Genomic DNA, 19,459 nt, shown 5'->3' with positions numbered 1-19,459 from the left:
GGGGAATGACTTGTATTCTTATAAATTGGACTTAGTTCTCTATATATTTTAGAAATGAGGGGCAGCTAGGTGGAGCAGTGGATAGAGCACTGGCCCTGAAGTCAGGAGGACCTGAGTTCAAATCCGATCTCAGACCAAACACTTGACACATACTAGCTGTGTGATCCTGGGCAAGTCACTTAACCCTACTTGCCTAAAGAAAAAGAAATGAGGCCCTTGTCAGAGACACTGGTTGTAAAAATTCTTTACAGTTTTCTGCTTCCCTCCTAATCTTGGTTGCATTGGCTTTGTTCGTGAAAAAACTTTTCAATTTAATGTAATCAAATTTACCCATTTTGCATTTCATAATGTTCTCTATCTCTTGTATGGTTATAAATTCTTCTGTTCCTTCACAAATCTGACAGGTAAACTATTCCTTGCTCTCCCAGTTTGCTTCTAGTATCACCCTTTATATCTAAATTGTGTACCCATTTTGACTTTATTTTGGTATATGGTGTAAGATTTTGGTCTATGCCTAGTTTCTGCAATACTCCTTTCCAGTTTTCCCAGCAGTTTTTATCAAATAGTGAGTTCTTGTCCCCAAAGCTGGGGCCTTTGCGTTTATCAAATAGTAGATGACTATAGTCATTGACTACTAAGTGTGTCTTGCATACCTCACCTATTCCACTGATCCATCACTGTATTTCTTAGCCAGTACCAAGTAGTTTTGATGATAGCTGCTTTATGATACAATTTAAAATCTGGAACGTCTAGGCTACCTTCCCTAGCATTTCTTTTCATTAGTTGCATTGTTACTCTGGACCTTTTGTTCTTCCAAATGAATCTTGTTATTTTAACATTTTTTCTATAAAATAATTTTTTGGTATTTTGATTGGTATGGAACTGAATAAACAAATTAGGTAGAATTGTCATTTTTATTGTATTAGCTTGGCCAACCCATGAGCAACTGATGTTTTTCCAGTTATGTAGATCTGACTTTATTTGTGTGAAAAGTGTTTTGTAATTATGTTCATGTAGTTTCTGGATTTTTTTTGGCAGGTAGACTCCTAAATATTTTATAATGTCGACAGTAATTTTAAATGGAATTTCTCTTTCTATGTCTTGCTGTTGGGCTTTGTTGGTAATATATAGAAATGTTCTAATCAGATGATCACGTGGTTTCCATTAGTTTTGTTGTTATATGATCAATTATGTTGATAGTTTTCCTAATATTGAACCAGCCCTGCATTCCTGGTATAAATCCTACCTGGTCATAGTATATTATTCTCGTGATAGATTGCTGTAATCTATTTACTGATATTTTATTTAAATTTCTTGCATCTATATTCATTAGGGAAATTGGTCTATAATTTTCTTTCTCTGTTTTGACTCTTCCTGGTTTAGGTATCAGTACCATATGCAAAATAATTCCTAGGTGATGGAAAGCTGTTTGTTCACAATAGAATGGGGCTCTAGAGACCACAAAAAGGGAAGAGTAGGAGGTAGATAACTGGTGGGATGAAGCTAATGTGGGTAATTATGAAGCAGGGAGAAGTTGTAGTGAGGAAAGGGAGCTTCTTTCCAGACAGCCAATGACTCAGTTCATGGGATCTTGAATGGTGAGTGAGGGAAGGGAGGGTTGGGAAATGTGTGGCTGTAGAAAAAATGTCCAGTCCCAGTATTTTCCCGATTATCAAGGCTGGGCTCAATGGAATACTGGATTTAGGCTGATTATAGTGGGGTAAGGTATCTTTGAGGTATTTACCTTTTATTGGGCCAGCTCTTCCTCGATCTCACTATGGTGCTGAATAGATTATCTCTCCAAGGGCAAGGTTGAGGGACCACTGAGGAGTGGGAGGATCTGCTGAGCAGAAGTCCAGCCCCTGGACTTACTTTATGGTCTGGGGCCAGGCTGATTATAGAGGGGAAAAGCATTTTTGAGGTACTAAGTGCCTTATGAAAATTATTTGTCATAATAAAACCTCTGTTTTCTTTCTTGACTCTTATAGAGTCTTTTGGAAGATCCATATCCATTGGTCCGTTCAACAGGAATTCTTGGTGTTTGTAAAATAACTTCAAAATACTGGGAAATGATGCCTCCAGTCATACTTACTGACCTTCTAAGGAAAGTCATTGGAGACCTAGCTTTTGATACAAGCTCAGCTGATGTTCGCTGCTCTGTTTTTAAGGTAATATTTTTGAAAGCAAAACCATCATTATTAAATTAGTTTAACTCCCACTCCCCATATCTGTTTTAAACAGGGCAGTTTTACCGTTCTAATTTCATAATATTTCAGTACTTGAAAAGATCCGTTATTTTATCATTGTGAGAACTCCTCTTAACCTTGTAGATCATAAACTTCCCATGCCTCAGATTTCATGACTTATGGTAATCAAAAAAATCAATCACCTTGTGACCAACTCTTTGATGAAGAGCCTTTTTGAATTTGGCTTTTACTAAGATGACAGACATTTTCATTTGAGAGCTCTTCCCATCTGAAAAATTAAGTAGTTGGACAATCCCTTCTAGCTCTAAATCTTATGATCTGATGATCCTGTACCTTGTTTAAATGGAATATTTCCAATCTGTAGGGCATTGCCATAACCTTCAAAAATCACAATTATAGGGTTATGTAGAAGAATTAGGGAGTGTAGAAATAATGTCTTTTTTATGCGGAGAAGATATTATTGATGTCAATTGAGCATATACTTTAAGTTTTTCCCAACCAGGGAGTTGTACTTTGATTGCCTAAAACAGTGTATTGCAGTAAATATTTTATTATTTCACTGTTTGAATTTTGAATGGTACTTTCTTCCTAAACTAATAAGTTCAGCATTTTGCAAGATGAGCATTAATAGAATCTTGACTTTTCTTAATTAATTTGAATTAAGTATTATGAAGATTAGCCAGGTTCCTTCGATCTTTGGTAGTAGGCACAGGGAGAAAAATGCAGACATGTTACAAATAAAGATATATACTGAATAACAGAAATTTTGAAGTTTTGCTGGAAGAGACACTGGTACGTGAGGAAGTAGTTCACGTTCTCCTTCAGTTATTCTTTGTTTCATTATATATCACCCTGAAAATTTTTTATATCTATCAGAGGTTCCCAAAGTGGGAGATGCTGCCCCCTGGGGGGCGCTGGAACAATGCAGTAGGGTGGTAGTAGCCTCGGGTGTAATTGGGTGCCATTGAATAAAAATAAGGGGGTGGTGGAAGCATAAGGAAAGAAGAGAAGATAAGAAAATTTTGAAAAACTATTCCTACATATTTCATCTGTTGTATAACAAGAGTTAAAGTTGTAGTGGTTATATTTTCCAAATAAACACACAAAATGCAAGTTATAACCAATCAGTGGTCAAGTCTGCTGACGGGTCTTAATTAAAGCAAGTGTTGGCAGGTGAGCATGCTCCGCATTGTCAGAAAGTCTAGTATACATCATCAGGGATATGTGCATGCAATGATTTTTTTTACAATACGATACTATACAGTTATATGACACAATATTGCATTATCAAAATTTCAATGCAGGGGAAAAAAACAAATTTACAATAAATCATTAAATTTAAGATGCATCATTTATTTAAAAAAATTATATTTGTTTGAAATGATGCAAATTTCAAAAAAAAGGTTAAAGATTTCCAGGGCAGTTCAGTGTACTTTGGGGGGGGGGGGGGAGGTGGTAGGGGCAGCTCAGTGGCACAATAGATAGAGCTCTGGCCTTGGAGTCAGGAGGACCTGAGTTCAAATCCAGCCTCAGACACGTGACACTTACTAACTGTGTGACCCTGGGCAAGTCATTTAACCCCAATTGCCTAAGTAAAATAAATAAATAAATTAAAAAAAAAAAAAAAAAAAGGAGGTGGTAGGCCTCTGATGCCTATTGTAAAAGACAATCTACCCAGAAGTGACAAAAATATAATTTTATTCCCTGACCTTTTGATTATTTTAAAAATTTTCTTTCTTTTTTTTATTTATTTGTTTATTTTGGCAATTGGCGTTAAGTGACTTGCCCAGGGTCACACAGCTAGTAAATGTGAAGTGTTTGGTGTGAGGCCGGATTTGAACTCAGGTCCTTCTGACTTCAGGGCTGGTGCTCTATCCACTGCGCCACCTAGCTGCCCCTAAAAACTTTCTTAAAAGTTTTTTTTTCCCCATTTTGCTAATGGATGTGTAAGGGAGGTCACGACTGGTGTGCCATAGTACTCAGGTCTTGCTTTTATTTTAATTATAAAAATAAACATTTATGTTTATTAAAAAAAAGTTTTATTCAGCTTTAGTTTAGTGATTTATATGTTAAATGAGTATCTGCTTACCACATTTTCAGGTGACACAAGACTGGTAAAAATAGTTGATTTATTGAACAACAGAATCAGAGTTTAAAATGGTCTCACTGGGGTAGAATAATCATTTAAATCTGACAAAGTCAGATTTAATAGGTATAAAATTAAAGTCCTTCACTTAGGTTGAAATAAATAGCTAGTTGCATAAGTTTAGGAATGGCATTGTTGTGGAGATATTAGTATGCAGTAATTCATGTGAAAAAAATCTGGGAGTTTTAGTGGACTGCAAGCTCAGTGTTAATGGACACTGAAATGAAGCCACCAAAAAAAAATTCTACTTTTGATGTGAGGCTACAATAACAGAAGTGTATAGTCTAGAACATGGAACATAATAATCACATTTTCCTCTTTGCTAGAAACAAAACAACATTGATTTCAGTTCTGTATGTTGCATTTTAATAAAGGCTTTTACATACTACATTCAGATGAAGGTGACCGGGATGGTGAAGGTCCTTGAAACGATGGCATTTTCCTAATAGCTAAAGTGTTGAATATGTTTATAGAAGAAAACTTAGGTGATTTGATAGCTATTTTCGAATAATAGAAGGACTACTTTGTGGAAAAGATGGCATATTTATGTGTGACTTCAGAAAGTACACTAAGACCAATAATTGGAAGTTATAAGGAAACAGATTTTGTTAAACTTAAGAAAACCTTAAGGATTAAAACCTATGTGAAAATGTCATGGGCTGCCTTTTGAAGTTTTAGAACTGGAAGGGATCTTAGAGAACCTCTACCCCAGATCTCTTATTTTCAAATGAAAAAACTGAGGTTTGTTACTTATCCAGAGTTATAAGATACTAAGTTCTCAGTCAGCAGAAGACTCAAAGCAGAGGCTGGATATTGTAGAGGATTAGATTAAATGACATCTAAGATTCTTTGCAAGTCTAGGATTCTGTATATCTGTAATTTAGTTTAATAATTCTAATAATAATCCTATTTTTTTTTCCTATTTGGCCTTCTTGTAGAGTTTTCCTTTTATGAAGTATATTTTGTTGTTGTTTTGTTGCAGTGTTTGCCGATCATTTTGGACAACAGACTAAGCCATCCATTACTAGAACAGCTTCTGCCAACTCTAAAATACAATCTCCATGACAATTCTGAAAAAGTGAGAGTAGCTTTTGTTGATCTGCTACTGAAAATTAAAGCTGTCAGAGCTGCAAAGGTAGGATAAATATAACTTGCTTAAGATAATTCAGAAGATAAATTTGTTATGAGACTTATCAATATTTCACTAAACAAAAAAGTCAAAGGAACTTCAAGTAATAGGTTAGTATTCCTAGTCCAAATATTTAGCTACTCTCTCAGTTTAAACAGACGAACACTATATGTTTGGCCAATTATTTTGTGTCATCTTGGAGGTCTGGGGGAATATTTGAATCCACTTTTTTGATGGTTCTGGATAGATAGATTGTGAATGAATTTTCAGTTCAGTTAAGTAAATATTTATCAATTACCTACTACTACATATAAGGCACTGAGCTTGGTTCTGAAGATTGGGATAGGATTTGGGACCTGTGGTTTCATTAGTATAGGGTAAACTCGCAGGTAAGTAAACTTTTTCTGCAACTTAGAATCTTAGAGCAGAGGCGTCAGACTCCTGGCAGCATGCAGTCAGGCCTCTAACACTCCTGAGTGTGGCTTAAACCAGATTAAAATGTAGCTCAGAAATACTTAAAACAAATATAGACAATTGTGGTTTTCTAGGTCAGTGTGCTCCAACGAGGATCTTCTATTTGAGTTTGATGCCACTGGTCTCAGAGAGTTGCAGAGATCAAGGTACTTGTCCAGGGTCACACAATTTTTATGTATCAGACAGGGACTGGAACCCAAGTCATCCTGGCTTTAAGGTCACCTCCCTTTTCATTATGCCATACTCTCATGCTGGGGGTAAGAAGACAAAAATGAATCAAGTCCCTCTCCTCAAATCTTCCTGGAAGTGGGGGACAATTAACTGTAGTACAAAGAAAATTGAAGAGGAAGAGAATGCTCTTCCTGAGGCAATCAGGCAAGACTGAGTTGGATATGGCACGTCAATTGAGCCTTGAAGGAAGACAAAGATGATGAGGAGGGAGGAGCTAAGAAGGAAAGAAGCTAAGTTTTGAACCCCTTTAGCTCTCTCAGAAATTTTGTTTTTCTTCTCTAAAATTCCAAATGGTTTTGTGTTTTAGTCTTAATTAAATGAAGAAAAATGAAGAAAATATTAAGTTTTTTATACTCACTACAGTTAGGCTTTTTTGAAGTGAAGCTATTTTACTTTGTTTTCTTCATTTAGCTGAAAAAAGTACATGTTCCAACAGATTTGCCTTGTTGAGAGTTATATGTATTAGAAAATATTCTATGTGAATGTACCCAATAAAGCTCCTGTCTTTATCATGGCAGATTGTAACATTTTAAATATCAATTTACAATTTTAGTACTTTTAATTTATGGTTTTAAATTATTGACTGGTCCAAGGAAAGGGAAACTTTGTTTAAATTGGTATCTTAAAATGAAATAAATATACCTAAATTATTTATAAACTTTGTGCTGTTTGATTAATTTTGAATTTTAAACAAGCTTAAAAGCACTGATACCAAAATTGAAATTGTAGCTAATTAGCAGGTATAGCTTTATCAGATCTTTGAATTAACAGTATACTAAACAGCAGAGCAATTCTCTAGGGATTTGTAGCTACATAGGATATTTTAGGCTTTATAAATATATGAGGTAATATAAAATTCAGAGCAATAATCTTTTTCCTTCTACTTCCCCAGACACTTTTTAGAATGGTAAAGGATCTCAGCAGCATTCTGGTCCAATCTGTAACTGAACAAGAATTTCCTGTAACATATTCTTGGCAGTTCTTCATTCAGTCTTTACTTAAAGAGGCTGAGTGAAGGGGAACTCACTGTATCCCAAGGCAGCCTGTTTATTTTGGAAGACTCTAATTATTAGGAATTTTTCCTTACATTCTACCCTTTTGAAGCTTCCACTCACTGCTCCTAGTTATACTCCAGGATCATTTGCAAAGGAGGAATAATTAGAGAAACTTGATAATAATATTTTGAAACACATAGATACTGTAAAATTTCACAAACATATTTATTGACTCTAATAAAGCATTTGTTTTAATAGCCTCTCCAACAAGGTGTCTGCCATGCATAAGTGAAAATCATAAGAAACTTTAAAAGCTGTTAACAAGAGATAACTGATGACTTTCATCATTAATGTAAAATGAAGCAAGAAACAAGGAATTGTAAACTTGATAAACATCCTGGTGCTGTCATATACAGTTCGTAGTTCCAAATTGAAGGGGAATTCCATATAGAAGGTGAAGTCTTCTAGATGCAGTGCTTCATGGGTGACATTGTACTTGATTGCATCAAGACATGAGGGGGGAAAAAAGTAGGGTTTCCTAAATAGTCAGTTTAAATTGTTTGGCTTGAATTAGCCACTCAGGAAAAAGCAAAAGGATGAAGAATACCCATTGTTCAACCTCTGTTTTTCAGATAAATTGATATTCTTTAGAGTTCTTTCATTGATATATGTCTGTCAGAGAATAATCACAAATGGCCGTGAGTTTAGCCTGGAGATGGGACATAATTAGAGGAACAGGCTGGATTGCCTTTGGGAAATGGTTCATTTCTTTGAGTAACACCAAGTTTCTCCTGGCAACAAAAATCCATCATTTTAACACCATTATCTAGTTATGTTTTAATGGATCTGAGTCAAGGAACACAGTTGCCAAAGAATTGAAGTTCGTGATCATCCAAAGGGCAATGAAAGGTGCATGGTAGGTGTAGACAGGCCCCAAAATGCCCTGTCTCCTTGTTTTGCAATTCAATTAAGTGTTTGGTTGAAATTTTCTGATCCTCACTTTGGCAAATCTTCTATATTGATTATATAGTTTGCTTGTCTATAAAATGAGAGTATTGGTCTAGATGGACCTTTGAGTTCCTTCCAGCTATGAAATTCTTTAAAAAGTAACTATATTATTTTAAAATGCCTTTAACTTTTTCCATTTTCTGTTTTTCAAAGTTAGATTGTTTAAATAAGTTCATTAGAGCTGTTAGGATTATAGGTGGTGTTTCTTTATCTTCTCTTCAGGAAGAAGAGTTTTAGAGAATCATGCCTGACTTAAGGTTGGTTAGTAAGACTTGAGTTTGAATTTTGCCTAAGACATTTAATAGTGCTGTGAGGCTGGGCAAATCACTTCATTTTGTTTAGTTTAAGTTTCCTTCTAGGTTAAATTAGGATAATAATAACACCTACCTCACTGGACTTTTAGGTTCAGATGAGATAATATGCATTTATATATACGTATATTTATAAGTGATTCCTATGTGCCAGTCATTGTGCTAACTGCTGGGATATAAATACAAAAAAGAAAAATAATACCTGGAGTTTACGATCTAATGGGGGAAGACAGCATACAAAAGGAAACTAAAAAGTGGGGTAGAAGGTTAGGAAGGTACCTGATGCAAGGGCATGGTACCATTGAAAAGTCAGAGAAGTTCCAAAATAGTGCAGCCAGGTGAGAAATGATAAGTTCTGAGCTGAACTTCCTCCTTAAATGGAGCTTTTGAAGATGACGACTCTGCCCTCTAATCAGACACACTGAGGGTGTTAATGACATGGAGTACTGAGGCCCTGGAAAGGTTTTCCCAGTAACAAGCTTCCTGGAGGATGGTGGATTTGTCAGAAAATACCCAAGGTAGATGAGAAATGAGAATATGTCCTTGTGGAGTAGAGACACCCGGGTTCAAATCATACTATTTGTGTGACTAGGCATGTCCCTTGATCTCTCGGCCTCAGTTTCCTTATCTTAAAAAAGTCAAGCAATATGTGTAATACAGTCTCACAATGTTGTAAAGATCAAGTAAGAATTTATGTAAAGTGCTTTGGAAACCTTACAGTGTGATATAAATGTCAACTATTATTGTCAATCTCATCTAACTTGCCTAATCAATTGAAAATCCACTGAGGTTTTTAATTTTAAGAAATAAGTTTTTGATGGTTCTCCTTCTGATAAATTAGTTAGAACATGCACTCTTATATGGCCAGGGGAATTTATGAACCCAAACTTATATGACAGTTGTAGTCTGTAGCTTTAAATTTTCAGTTGTTGGGGAAAGGTAGCTTTTAGGAGATAAAGGATTGTAAAATTAATTACATTGCTTCCCCCTGCTGGTTTAAGTAAATTAAGATTTTTTTTCTTGAAGATTCATCTTAATTTTTAGCCATCTTAAGCATTAGGAAATAAATGACTACAATAATAATATAAGATGCGTACAATATATTGTGACTTGACTGTCCACCCCCCTAACCTCCAAGCTAATAGAATATTTAGAAATTGTTTTCTGTATTAATCGGCTATTGCAGAGTATCATGTTTTAAAGTTGTAAAAGTATAAAGAGAAAGAACATTACATAAAGAACATCATCATCATCATTACTATATAATAACATTATATAAAAAACACAAAATGCTATGCTAACTTAAATAAAAATTGGCATAATTATATAGATATATTACTTAGAGTGTTTCAAGATGGCAATTATGAAAACTATTGCTATGATAATTTCAAATGAAGTAATTTCTTAGGAAAAGTACATAAACAACATTCATAATTACAGTTAAGATTTTTTTTTATAATGCTATAGGAACTGATCTAAACTTTCCATCTTTATAGAATGATAAACTGTTTTTTTTTTAAGTTTTGGAAAATTTGCAGTATGGAACATCTTTTGACTCGTCTGGAAATTGATTCACGCCCTGTGTCTCAGCGCCTAGTGCACCTTCTTTTTAATTCTTTCTTGCCTGTTAATCAACCAGAGGACATATGGTGTGAACGCTGTGTCACATTAATACAGATGAATCCTGCTGCAGCCAGAAAGTTTTATAAGTATGCTCATGAACACACTGCTGCCACTAACATAGGTAAGTGACACATGCTTCTTTATCCTGCAAATTTTATTTTATCTCGTCTCATAAGTTAAAGAAGAATTAATGCTGTGCATTTTTCTTCTTTTTTTTATGTTCTTTTTCTTTTTCAATGTGTGTTTTTAAAACTTTGGGTTACAAATTTTCTCCCTTCCTCCCTCCCCACCCTGCTGTGCATTTTTCAGTATTTGAATGAAGAGGGGAAGTAGTGTTGAAAAGTGGGAAAAGAGCTGGTCTTGGAGCCAGAAAGACCTGAGTGTATAACTCTGGGCAAACAATTTGACTTCTTAGAGTCTTAGTTTCTTTATCTGTAGAATGGGAATAATAATTGATATTAACTACCTCAAAGAATTGTTTTGGGAAAGCTTTATGCAGAGTTTTAAATTACTGCAGAAATGAGAGGTGGTGGTGAGTGTTAATAAGGTGCTTCTTCCCTATGATCCTATCTTAAGATGAATTCTAACCAATTCAGATTATAATTCATTCTCAGAATCTCTTTTGGACAGAGAGGTGTGTATATCAATCACATTGCCTGTCTTTGTAATTATAGCGAAGTTAATTCATGTTGTTCGTCACTGCTTAAGTGCCTGTATCCAGAAGGCAATAAGAGAGTATCAGGAAGAGGATGAAGAAGTGGAAAAAGAGAACATAACTGTAAGTAGATTAGAATCTTAGCCTACTTACCAAATGTAACTACTATTTTCTGGTGCCCTTTACATGGACACTATGTAGAAAATTGAAAGTTTTTATGAATGTTTTCTGTTGGTGTCATATATTTTACAAAAAGGCAGGAATTGAAGATATGATGTCATTCTTAACATGTGGTTTTTTTTCCTCTCACCTTGGCTTCTCTGTTAATCTTTCTTCCATTTAATCAGTCAGTGAGCAAGCATTTATTAGGTGCCTACTGTGTGGTGGCCAGACACTGGACATACAAAGAAAAATGAAAAAAAATCCCTCACTTGAAAGAATTTATATCCGATCAGGAGAGAAAACATGCACACACACACACACACACACACACACACACGTGCACTTGCTCTCACACACACAAAATAATTAGGAAATTTTTTTGTAAGGCACAAGCAGTTGGAGGGATCAGGAAAGGCTTTGTGTAGTAGATGTTGCCTGAACAGAGTGTAAAGGAAACATGGACTTCTGAGATAATACTGAGACAGACATTCATTCCAGGTAGAGCCAGGTGCAATTAGTACAAAGGCACAGAGATGTATCATTTATGAGGAAGATCAAGAAGACCAGTTTGGGTGGACTGGACAGTGTTTGTGTCAATCAGCAGGTATTTACTAAACAGGTGATATGTACTACTAGACATTGTACTAAGTCTTGGGGATACAAATACAAAGAATGAAACAATCTTTTCACTAGAAACTTACATTCTATTGAGGGAAGAGGTAAGGACTTATGTAAGTATGTATAGAAAAATTATTACAAATAAATACAAAATAGTTAAATATCAGGAAGCTTGAGATAGAGGACACTACAGCAATTAAGGAGATCAGGAAACCCTCTCCTTGTACAAGCTTCCCTATTTTTGTCAAAAGCACTACCATTCTTCTAGTCTCCCAAATTGATAACCTTAGTGAGGTTGGCTCTTCACTCTTCCCTCACCTCACATACCCAGCCAGTTTCTCCATCTTGCCATTTTTACCTTCACAACATTTCTGGTATCCTATATCTTATATCATTAATCACCTTAGTTCAGATCCTCATTACCCCTTACCTAGATTATTGAAGTAGCTACCTAATTGGCCTTCCTGCCTCGAGTCTCTCTCCAGTCCATTGTACACTCTGCTGCCAAAGTAGCTTTCCTTAAGAACAGATCTGACCAAGTGACTCCACTATTTAACTCTCCAGGCTATTCTTAGGTGAAGAGGCTGGAGGTGTTGAGGGAATTACACTAGAATGTGAGCTAAGCCCTACATAACCTGGCCCAACCTTTTCCTACAGTCTCAGTGGATCTTACTCCTCCTATACTTCTGTAATTTATCCAGATTTACCTTTTCTCTGTTCCTCACAAAGGATATCACTTCTCTAACCATATGACTCACCTACTGTCAACTCTGGTGCCTCCTTATTGCCTCTGGAATCACATATAAAGTCTCCTATTTAGCTTTTAAAGCTCTTCATAACCTTACTACAACCTGTTTAGCCTTATTGTACCCTCTTCCCTTTCTCATGCTCAGTAATGTAGTCAAAGTGGTTTTATTTTTGTCCTAACAGAGGTTCCCTCATCTTCTATCTCTTTACCTTTGCACTGGCTGTCCTCGATACTTGGAATGTACTACCTCTTCCCTTCCGCCTCACAGAATCAAACAACAAGCATTTATTAAGCACTTACTGTGTACCAGGGAATACAAATAATGAAACTATCCTTTTTCACAAAGAGCTCACATTTTAGTGTAATTCCCTCAACACCTATGGCCTCTTCACCTAAGAATAGCCTACTTTGGCCTTCTCACCCATGAATATTTCCCTGCATAGCTTGCCCCTCCTACCATTGGTGAGATCCTCCTGTAGCCTTCATTTTATGGAGGGGCCAGCCTTCCTTCACTCTTCCCCTGACCTGTTCCTGATTTTCTCTGAACTTAAAAACTATGCCCCTATCCCAGGGACCTTTATTCTCTGCCTTTACCTCTTTTTACTCCCTTTTGTTTTTGTTTTTTGTTTTCTCCAGTAGAGTGTAAATTCCTTTAGATTAGTTTTTCCTCGTTTTTGCTCGTTTTAGTATCCCCAGTATTTAGCATAGTTCCTGACATATAGTAAATGCTTAGTCAATGTTTTTTTCCATCCTTCCTTAACAGAGGTGACAGCAAGTACTTGGAAAACTGTGTGTAGCACAAATATAAAAAGAATAAATAAAATTTTAGCCTAAGTCGTTATATATAAGATAGTTTGGGAGCAAGAGTACTAACAGGGAGGGGAATCAGGTAGGATTCATGCAGAAAACAGTGCCTGAGCTTCGTTTGAAGGGAAGAGAGAGACTCAATAAAGTAGAAGTGAGAGGTGAGCGCGTTCCAGGTTTGGGGAACAGCAATAAATATTCAGTGAGTTGTGTTGAATTTTTAAAAAATGAATTCTGGAACATATTTATCAGACAATCATATATTTGTCTCTAATTAGTAAAATAATGTTGAATAGGTATTTGTGGCACTAAATTATGTTTTTATTATATTCCTTGAACTGACATTCTTGTTAGAGACTATAGAGAGCAAGATGATGTTATGAACCGTATTGTTAATTGCTATGGGACATAGGCTGATTTGTGGGGTTTAGACATAATACTATATAAAGAGATATAGCTACTCTTGATAACAAAATGTAAAGGTGGTAGCACTGGTTCCCTAAATTCTTTAAGTAAAATGGTGTGTTAGGTACTAAAATTAAATATATGTGGCTTAGTTCATTATTCAAGTGTAAAATCCTGGTAGCTAAAATTTCACCAATACAGAAGCGTCTGTGTAATTAAAATAAGTAAAATATTGCTTTTTGCAATTTTAAAAGTTTTATGTAATTGAGGAGAAATTCTCCATGATCAGTAATTAATAGAGTAGCCCAATTCATAATTAAAAGCTTCTAGGGAAACTCTGTTCCCTCATATAATCACAGGGTTTTTTTATACTATCTTGGCTTTTTGTGTATGCATTTTAAGACAGATTAAATTTTAAATATATGAAATTTCATAATCCTTCATTTGAATATATTACAATTAAAATTTATAAATTTGTGAAGTTTGTAATGAACATAAATACACTATAAGGCAGTGTAGTAAAAATAAAGGTAAGTTTTTGCTCTCATGACATTTTCATTTTCCTGAAAGTAGGGGAAGGAAATGATTCAAACTCAGATTTTTTTTTCCTCTCATTTTTATAAAGGTCTTTTAGCTTTGCTCTGTGGTTTATAGTATGATTTTAAAAAATCTTACCCTCAGTGTTAGGATTCTTGAAAACAGAATAGCTTCACAAATTTTTGAGATAACATCTTGCTAGAAGGCTAGATGGTAGACTAGATGACTTCTTAAGGAATCTGTTAGCTGTATGTTTCTAAAATTTATTTTTAAGTGTTAGAGCCTTTCTTTTTTATTTTACCTTTCCATAATACAATTATTTTCTCTTTAGGTGCTGGAGAATACGTTGTCAGTAAATGACATACCTTCTATGGCAGGTTTATTGGAAGTCATTGTAATTTTGTGGAAAAGCATTTGTAAAACTTTGGAACATAATAAAGAAGCAAAAGCTTACACCATTAGCAAGTTTGCTTCTGTGCTTCCAGAGTACCTTAAGCACTTTACAGTGAGTATGAAGTTAAACATCACAATTGATATATTGAACATGATATATTGAAATAGCTGAGTGTCTTCAGAAGTGTAACTAGAATAGTGAGTGCCCTGAAAAATAGTTGAAAGAACTGGAAATGTTTGGCCTGGGACTTAGAGAAGACTTAGGACTGGACATGCTAGCTATTTTAAACAATCTAAAGGTATGCCATGTGGAAATAGATTAGACTTTTTCTGCCTGGCCCTGGAATAGAAGTAATAGTAATTAGTTAAAAATTCAGAGGCAGATTTATAGTAAAGGTGAGAAAAAAATTTGAAATAATATATGTCTATCCAGAAGCGGAATGGGCTGTTGAAGAACTGGGTTACCCCTTACATTCCTCCTTTTACTTCTTTAAGTAAAGGATGGATGAACACCTGGTGTCTATGTTATAAAGGGGATTCTTGTTCAGGAATAAGTTGGACTAAATAGCTGCTGAAGTCCTTTTCAATGAATGACATTCATCGATTATAAAGTTGCTTTTGGGAAACAGCAAGAAAAAAAGGCATTTTAGTGTGTTAAATAATACCTGTAATACTACTTTTTACATCATATTATACCATATCGGTTCCTTGCAAAAGTTAATGCTAACTCTTTCTTTGGATGAGGAAGCTTTCAGAATTATGTATTATTCTTTAATGCTTTTTACTCTTATTCCTAGGATGATCGTTGCAAGATTCCTTTATTTATGTTACTATCTTTTATGCCAGCATCTTCAGTACCCCCATTCAGGTACTGTGTGGATTTTTTTAGTTGGGGGTCTTGGGAGATGACCTTTTCATGCCTTTATTTGTTTGATTATTTAGAAGGCTGAACTTAATTATTTTAAGTTAAATTAAAATAGCCTAATAAATTTTAAAGGACAAAAAGGGAGCTTGTACATTTAACCTATTATCTGCTCTTATCTGCATTTTCACCCATGAAAGGAGGTGGAGAGAGTGTTACCTTGTAGAGCACCTTGATTTTTACAGAAAAGAGAAGTAACTATATAGAGCTCAAGTCATAATTTTCAGACCTGCTTTTTTGATACTTATTTCAAGTGGTGGTGACAAATTCTCAAAGCATAATTAATTTTATTTACTTTAATCTATAAAGGAAAGGCAGAGATAGTATAGAATTAAGTGTACATATGTTTTAAATTCTGTGATACTTTTGTATATTTGTGTGTGTGTGTGTGTGTGTGTGTGTGTGTCTTCCATTAAAGTTCCAAGGCCTCATGGTAGTGTGCAGATGATCTTGGGATCTTGAAAGCTGTGCCAGTGGAATACAAGCTCTGTTAGTGCTACCAAACTAAAAGACTTGTGTGTCTCAGTGATAGAACATTTATATGTCATCCGTGGATTACTTTAACCAAGTTTAGACAGGTTAATTACTAGGAAGTTGGTTAATAGCTAGTGAATTTTTTCAGCCCTAATCATAAAAATTTAATTAAAATGTGTAATATATATGTATATATAAACATTCATATAGATATTTATGAAAATGCATATGCATATAACTGTGTGTATGTATATAGATTTGTATAGACATACATATGGACATTTTTAAATTTAGTATTTTTCCCCAGTTACATGTAAAACACAATTTTTAACTTTTGTTTTTACAACTCTGAGTTCCAAATTCTCTATCTTCTTCCCTCTCTACCCCCCCATTGAGAAGGCAAGCAATTAGATGTAGGTTATACATGAGTAGTCATGCAAAACACTTCCATAATAGTCATGTATTTGCCTCCATCCTATCCCTCCCCCATTTATTCTATTCTCTCCTTTCACCCTGTCCCTCCTCAAAAGTGTTTGCTTCTGATTACCCCCTCCCCTAATCTGACCTCCCTTCTATTGCTCACCCTTCTCTTTTCCCCTTCCCCCTTACTTTCCTGTAGGGTAAGACAGATTTCTATACACAATTGAGTGTGTATGTTATTCACTCTTTAAGCCAATTCTGATGAGAGTTAGGTTCCAGTATTCCCTGCCACTGCACCCATCTTCCCCTCCACTTTTGTGAGATAATTTACCCCATTCTACTTCTCCCTTTCTCTTTTTCACAGTACTTTCCTCTCTCGCCCCTTAATTTTATTTTTTTAGATATTACCACCTTCATATTCAACTCGCCTCTGTCTGTATATACTCATTCTAGCTACCCTAATAATGAGAAAGGTCTTAAGAGTTACAAATATCATCTTTCCATGTAGGAGCATAAACAGTTTAACTTTAATAGGACCCTTATGATTTCTCTTTCCTGTTTACCCTTTCATGCTTCTCTTGAATCTTGAATTTTAAAATCATATTTTCTATTTAGCTCTCATCTTTTCTTAAGGATGCATAAAATGAAATGCTTCTATCTCATTGAATGTCAATTTTTCTCCCTCATGGATTATACTCAGTTGTTTTTTTTTAATTTTTAATTAATTTCTTTTGGATTATCAGCAATCACTTCCATAAGCTTTTGAGTTTTAAATTTCTCTCCCCCTCCCTCCCCACCTCCTTCCCCAAGACAGCATGCAATCTGATATAGGCTATACATATATCATATGTTTAATAGGAATATATACATATATATATGTATATATTCCTATTAAACATATTTTCACATTTGTGATGTTGTAGGTAAGAAATAGAACCAATAGGAGGAACCACCAGAAAAAAAGGAAACAGAACACAACAGAAGAAAAAAAATAGCAAATAGTATGCTTTGATCTACATTCAAACTCCATAGTTCTTTCTTTGGATATGGATAGCATTTTCCATCATGAGGCCTTTGGGAATGTCTTAGATCCTTGCATTGCTGAGAAAGGTTAAGTCTATCAATATTAGTCATCACACATCATGGCTCTTAATGTGTACAACGTTCTCCTGGTTCTGCTCACTTCACTCAGCACCAGACCATACAAGTCTTTCCAGGTTTTTCTGAAGTCAGCCTGTTCATCATTTCTTACAGCACAATAATATTCCATTGCATTCGTATACCACAACTTGTTCAGCCATTCCCCAATTGATGGGCAGCCTCTCAATTTCCAATTCTTTGCCACCACAAAAAGAATTGCTGTAAATATTTTTGTACATGTGGGTCCTTTTCCCATTTGTATGATCTCTCTGGGATATAGCCCTAGAAGTGGTATTGCTGGGTCAAAGGGTATACACATTTTTATAGCCCTCTGAGCATAGTTCCAAATTGCTCTCCAAAGTGGTTGGATCATTTCACAACTCCACCAACAATGCATTAGTGTTCCAATTTTCCCATATCTTCTCCAACATTTATCATTTTCCTGTTTTGTCATGTTGGCCAATCTGATAGGTGTGATGTGGTACCTCAGAGTTGTTTTGATTTGCACTTCTCTAATCATAGTGATTTAGAACATTTTTTCATATGACTGTAGATGAATCTGATTTCTTCATCTGAGAACTGCCTGTTCATATCCTTTGAGCATTTATTAATTAATGAGCAATGTTAGAATTGTGGCCCACAAAAATGTGGCCCTTGATAGTGTTGGGTGGCAGTGGTAGATAGGTACAGTTGCCTTATAATGTGTAGATAGTCTTAGGCTGAGAATAGCTAAAAGGATTGGCATTGACAGGCAAGTACCAAGGCCTGAAGTGGCCATGAGCATAGAGCATGGGTGGGGAACCTTTGGCTTTGGGTGCAGCCTTTTGACTGAGTCAAAGTTTTACAGAACAAATCTTTTTATTAAAGGGATTTGTTCTGTAAAGTTTAGATTCAATCAAAGGGCCACACTTGAGGACCTACAGGGCCACATGTGACCTCCAGGTTGCAGGTTCCCCACTCTTGTATAGGCTTTAGTAGAGTAATTGGTTTCCAGTAATTGGATAACATGAATGTCAGCTGGGATATGTATTATAATGCATTAATGACTTTCTTATGAGATCCTGTTAGTCAGCAAATACCTGTACTATAAAGCTATAAATATTTAAGAATGTATATTTAAAATGTTTCATAAATACAAACAAAAGTCTCAAAGAATATATAATCATTCCTTTTAAATTGTTATATTAGTGAAAGCCAACATATTTATGTTTTTAACTTAAGGTTCTCAAAAACTTTTAAATGAATATTAGAAAATAAACTTCTATAAAGAAAGAAAACCTCAAAATAGTTTGTCTACCTATTTTTGTTAAGTCATTTTTCAATTGTCTCCAACTCTTCATGACCCCTTTGGGGTTTTCTTGGCAAAGTTACTGGAGTGGTTTTCCATTTCGTTCTCCAGCTCATTTTACAGATGAGGAAACTCAGGCAAACAGGGTTAAGTGACTTGCTCAGGATCACACAGCTAGTTAAGTGTCTGAGGCTCCATTTGAACTCATGAAAATGAATCTTCCTGATTCCAAGGCCAGTGCTCTCTCCGTTGTGCCACCTTTTAACTGCATGAAAATCAATTAATATAAATTCTTCTGAGGGTAAGGTTTTGAGGACCATTTCCTGAAAATGTTAAAAAAAATTTTACTGAGATATATCTATATTCTCTTATTTGTAATTTATTCAAGTACTTTTTTTGCCTTGAAAAATATTTGAAAATAAATACTGTCATATGAACTCATGTACCAAGAATTGAAAGATCTGGGTATTTTTCATGTTTTAGAAGCAGTGAATTTCTTTTACCATCTTAAATGGATATTTATGTTTTTGGAATTTTTAGCTGTGGTGTGATCTCTACATTGAGGAATCAAGAAGAGGAGTCTACAGAAAACAAGTATCACACCCTAATAGATTGTCTTTGTTCTTGGGGACAAGTGGGACATATCTTTGAGCTTATTTGTGATTGGTTGCCAGATGGAGAATCCAAAAAGAAAGTATGTGAATTTTTAAATTCTAAACATTTATTTAATAGTATGTTTATGTAGTGATTTGTTCCATGAAGATGCTCT

At 35.1% G+C, this 19,459-nt stretch overlaps 1 protein-coding gene across 3 annotated transcripts in view; it reads left to right on the top strand.

Annotated features, from left to right (window-relative positions):
• The window catches only part of NCAPG2 (non-SMC condensin II complex subunit G2), a 101,005-nt gene that overhangs the window by 38,406 nt on the left and 43,140 nt on the right, over positions 1-19,459 (top strand). For all 3 annotated transcript variants that reach the window (XM_027840902.1, XM_027840903.1, XM_027840904.1), the window contains 7 exons: positions 1,989-2,168; positions 5,336-5,488; positions 10,023-10,245; positions 10,799-10,902; positions 14,385-14,558; positions 15,244-15,314; positions 19,231-19,384. In XM_027840902.1, the coding sequence (XP_027696703.1) occupies positions 1,989-2,168; positions 5,336-5,488; positions 10,023-10,245; positions 10,799-10,902; positions 14,385-14,558; positions 15,244-15,314; positions 19,231-19,384 (1,059 nt within the window). The remainder of the gene's footprint in view (positions 1-1,988; positions 2,169-5,335; positions 5,489-10,022; positions 10,246-10,798; positions 10,903-14,384; positions 14,559-15,243; positions 15,315-19,230; positions 19,385-19,459) is intronic.

This window comes from Vombatus ursinus, unplaced genomic scaffold (assembly GCF_900497805.2).
Source record: "Vombatus ursinus unplaced genomic scaffold, bare-nosed wombat genome assembly UNPS02014852.1, whole genome shotgun sequence".
Taxonomy (NCBI): Eukaryota; Metazoa; Chordata; class Mammalia; order Diprotodontia; family Vombatidae; genus Vombatus; species Vombatus ursinus.
Note: the sequence above shows the minus strand (reverse complement) of the source record. Positions and strands in the feature narration are given on the sequence as shown.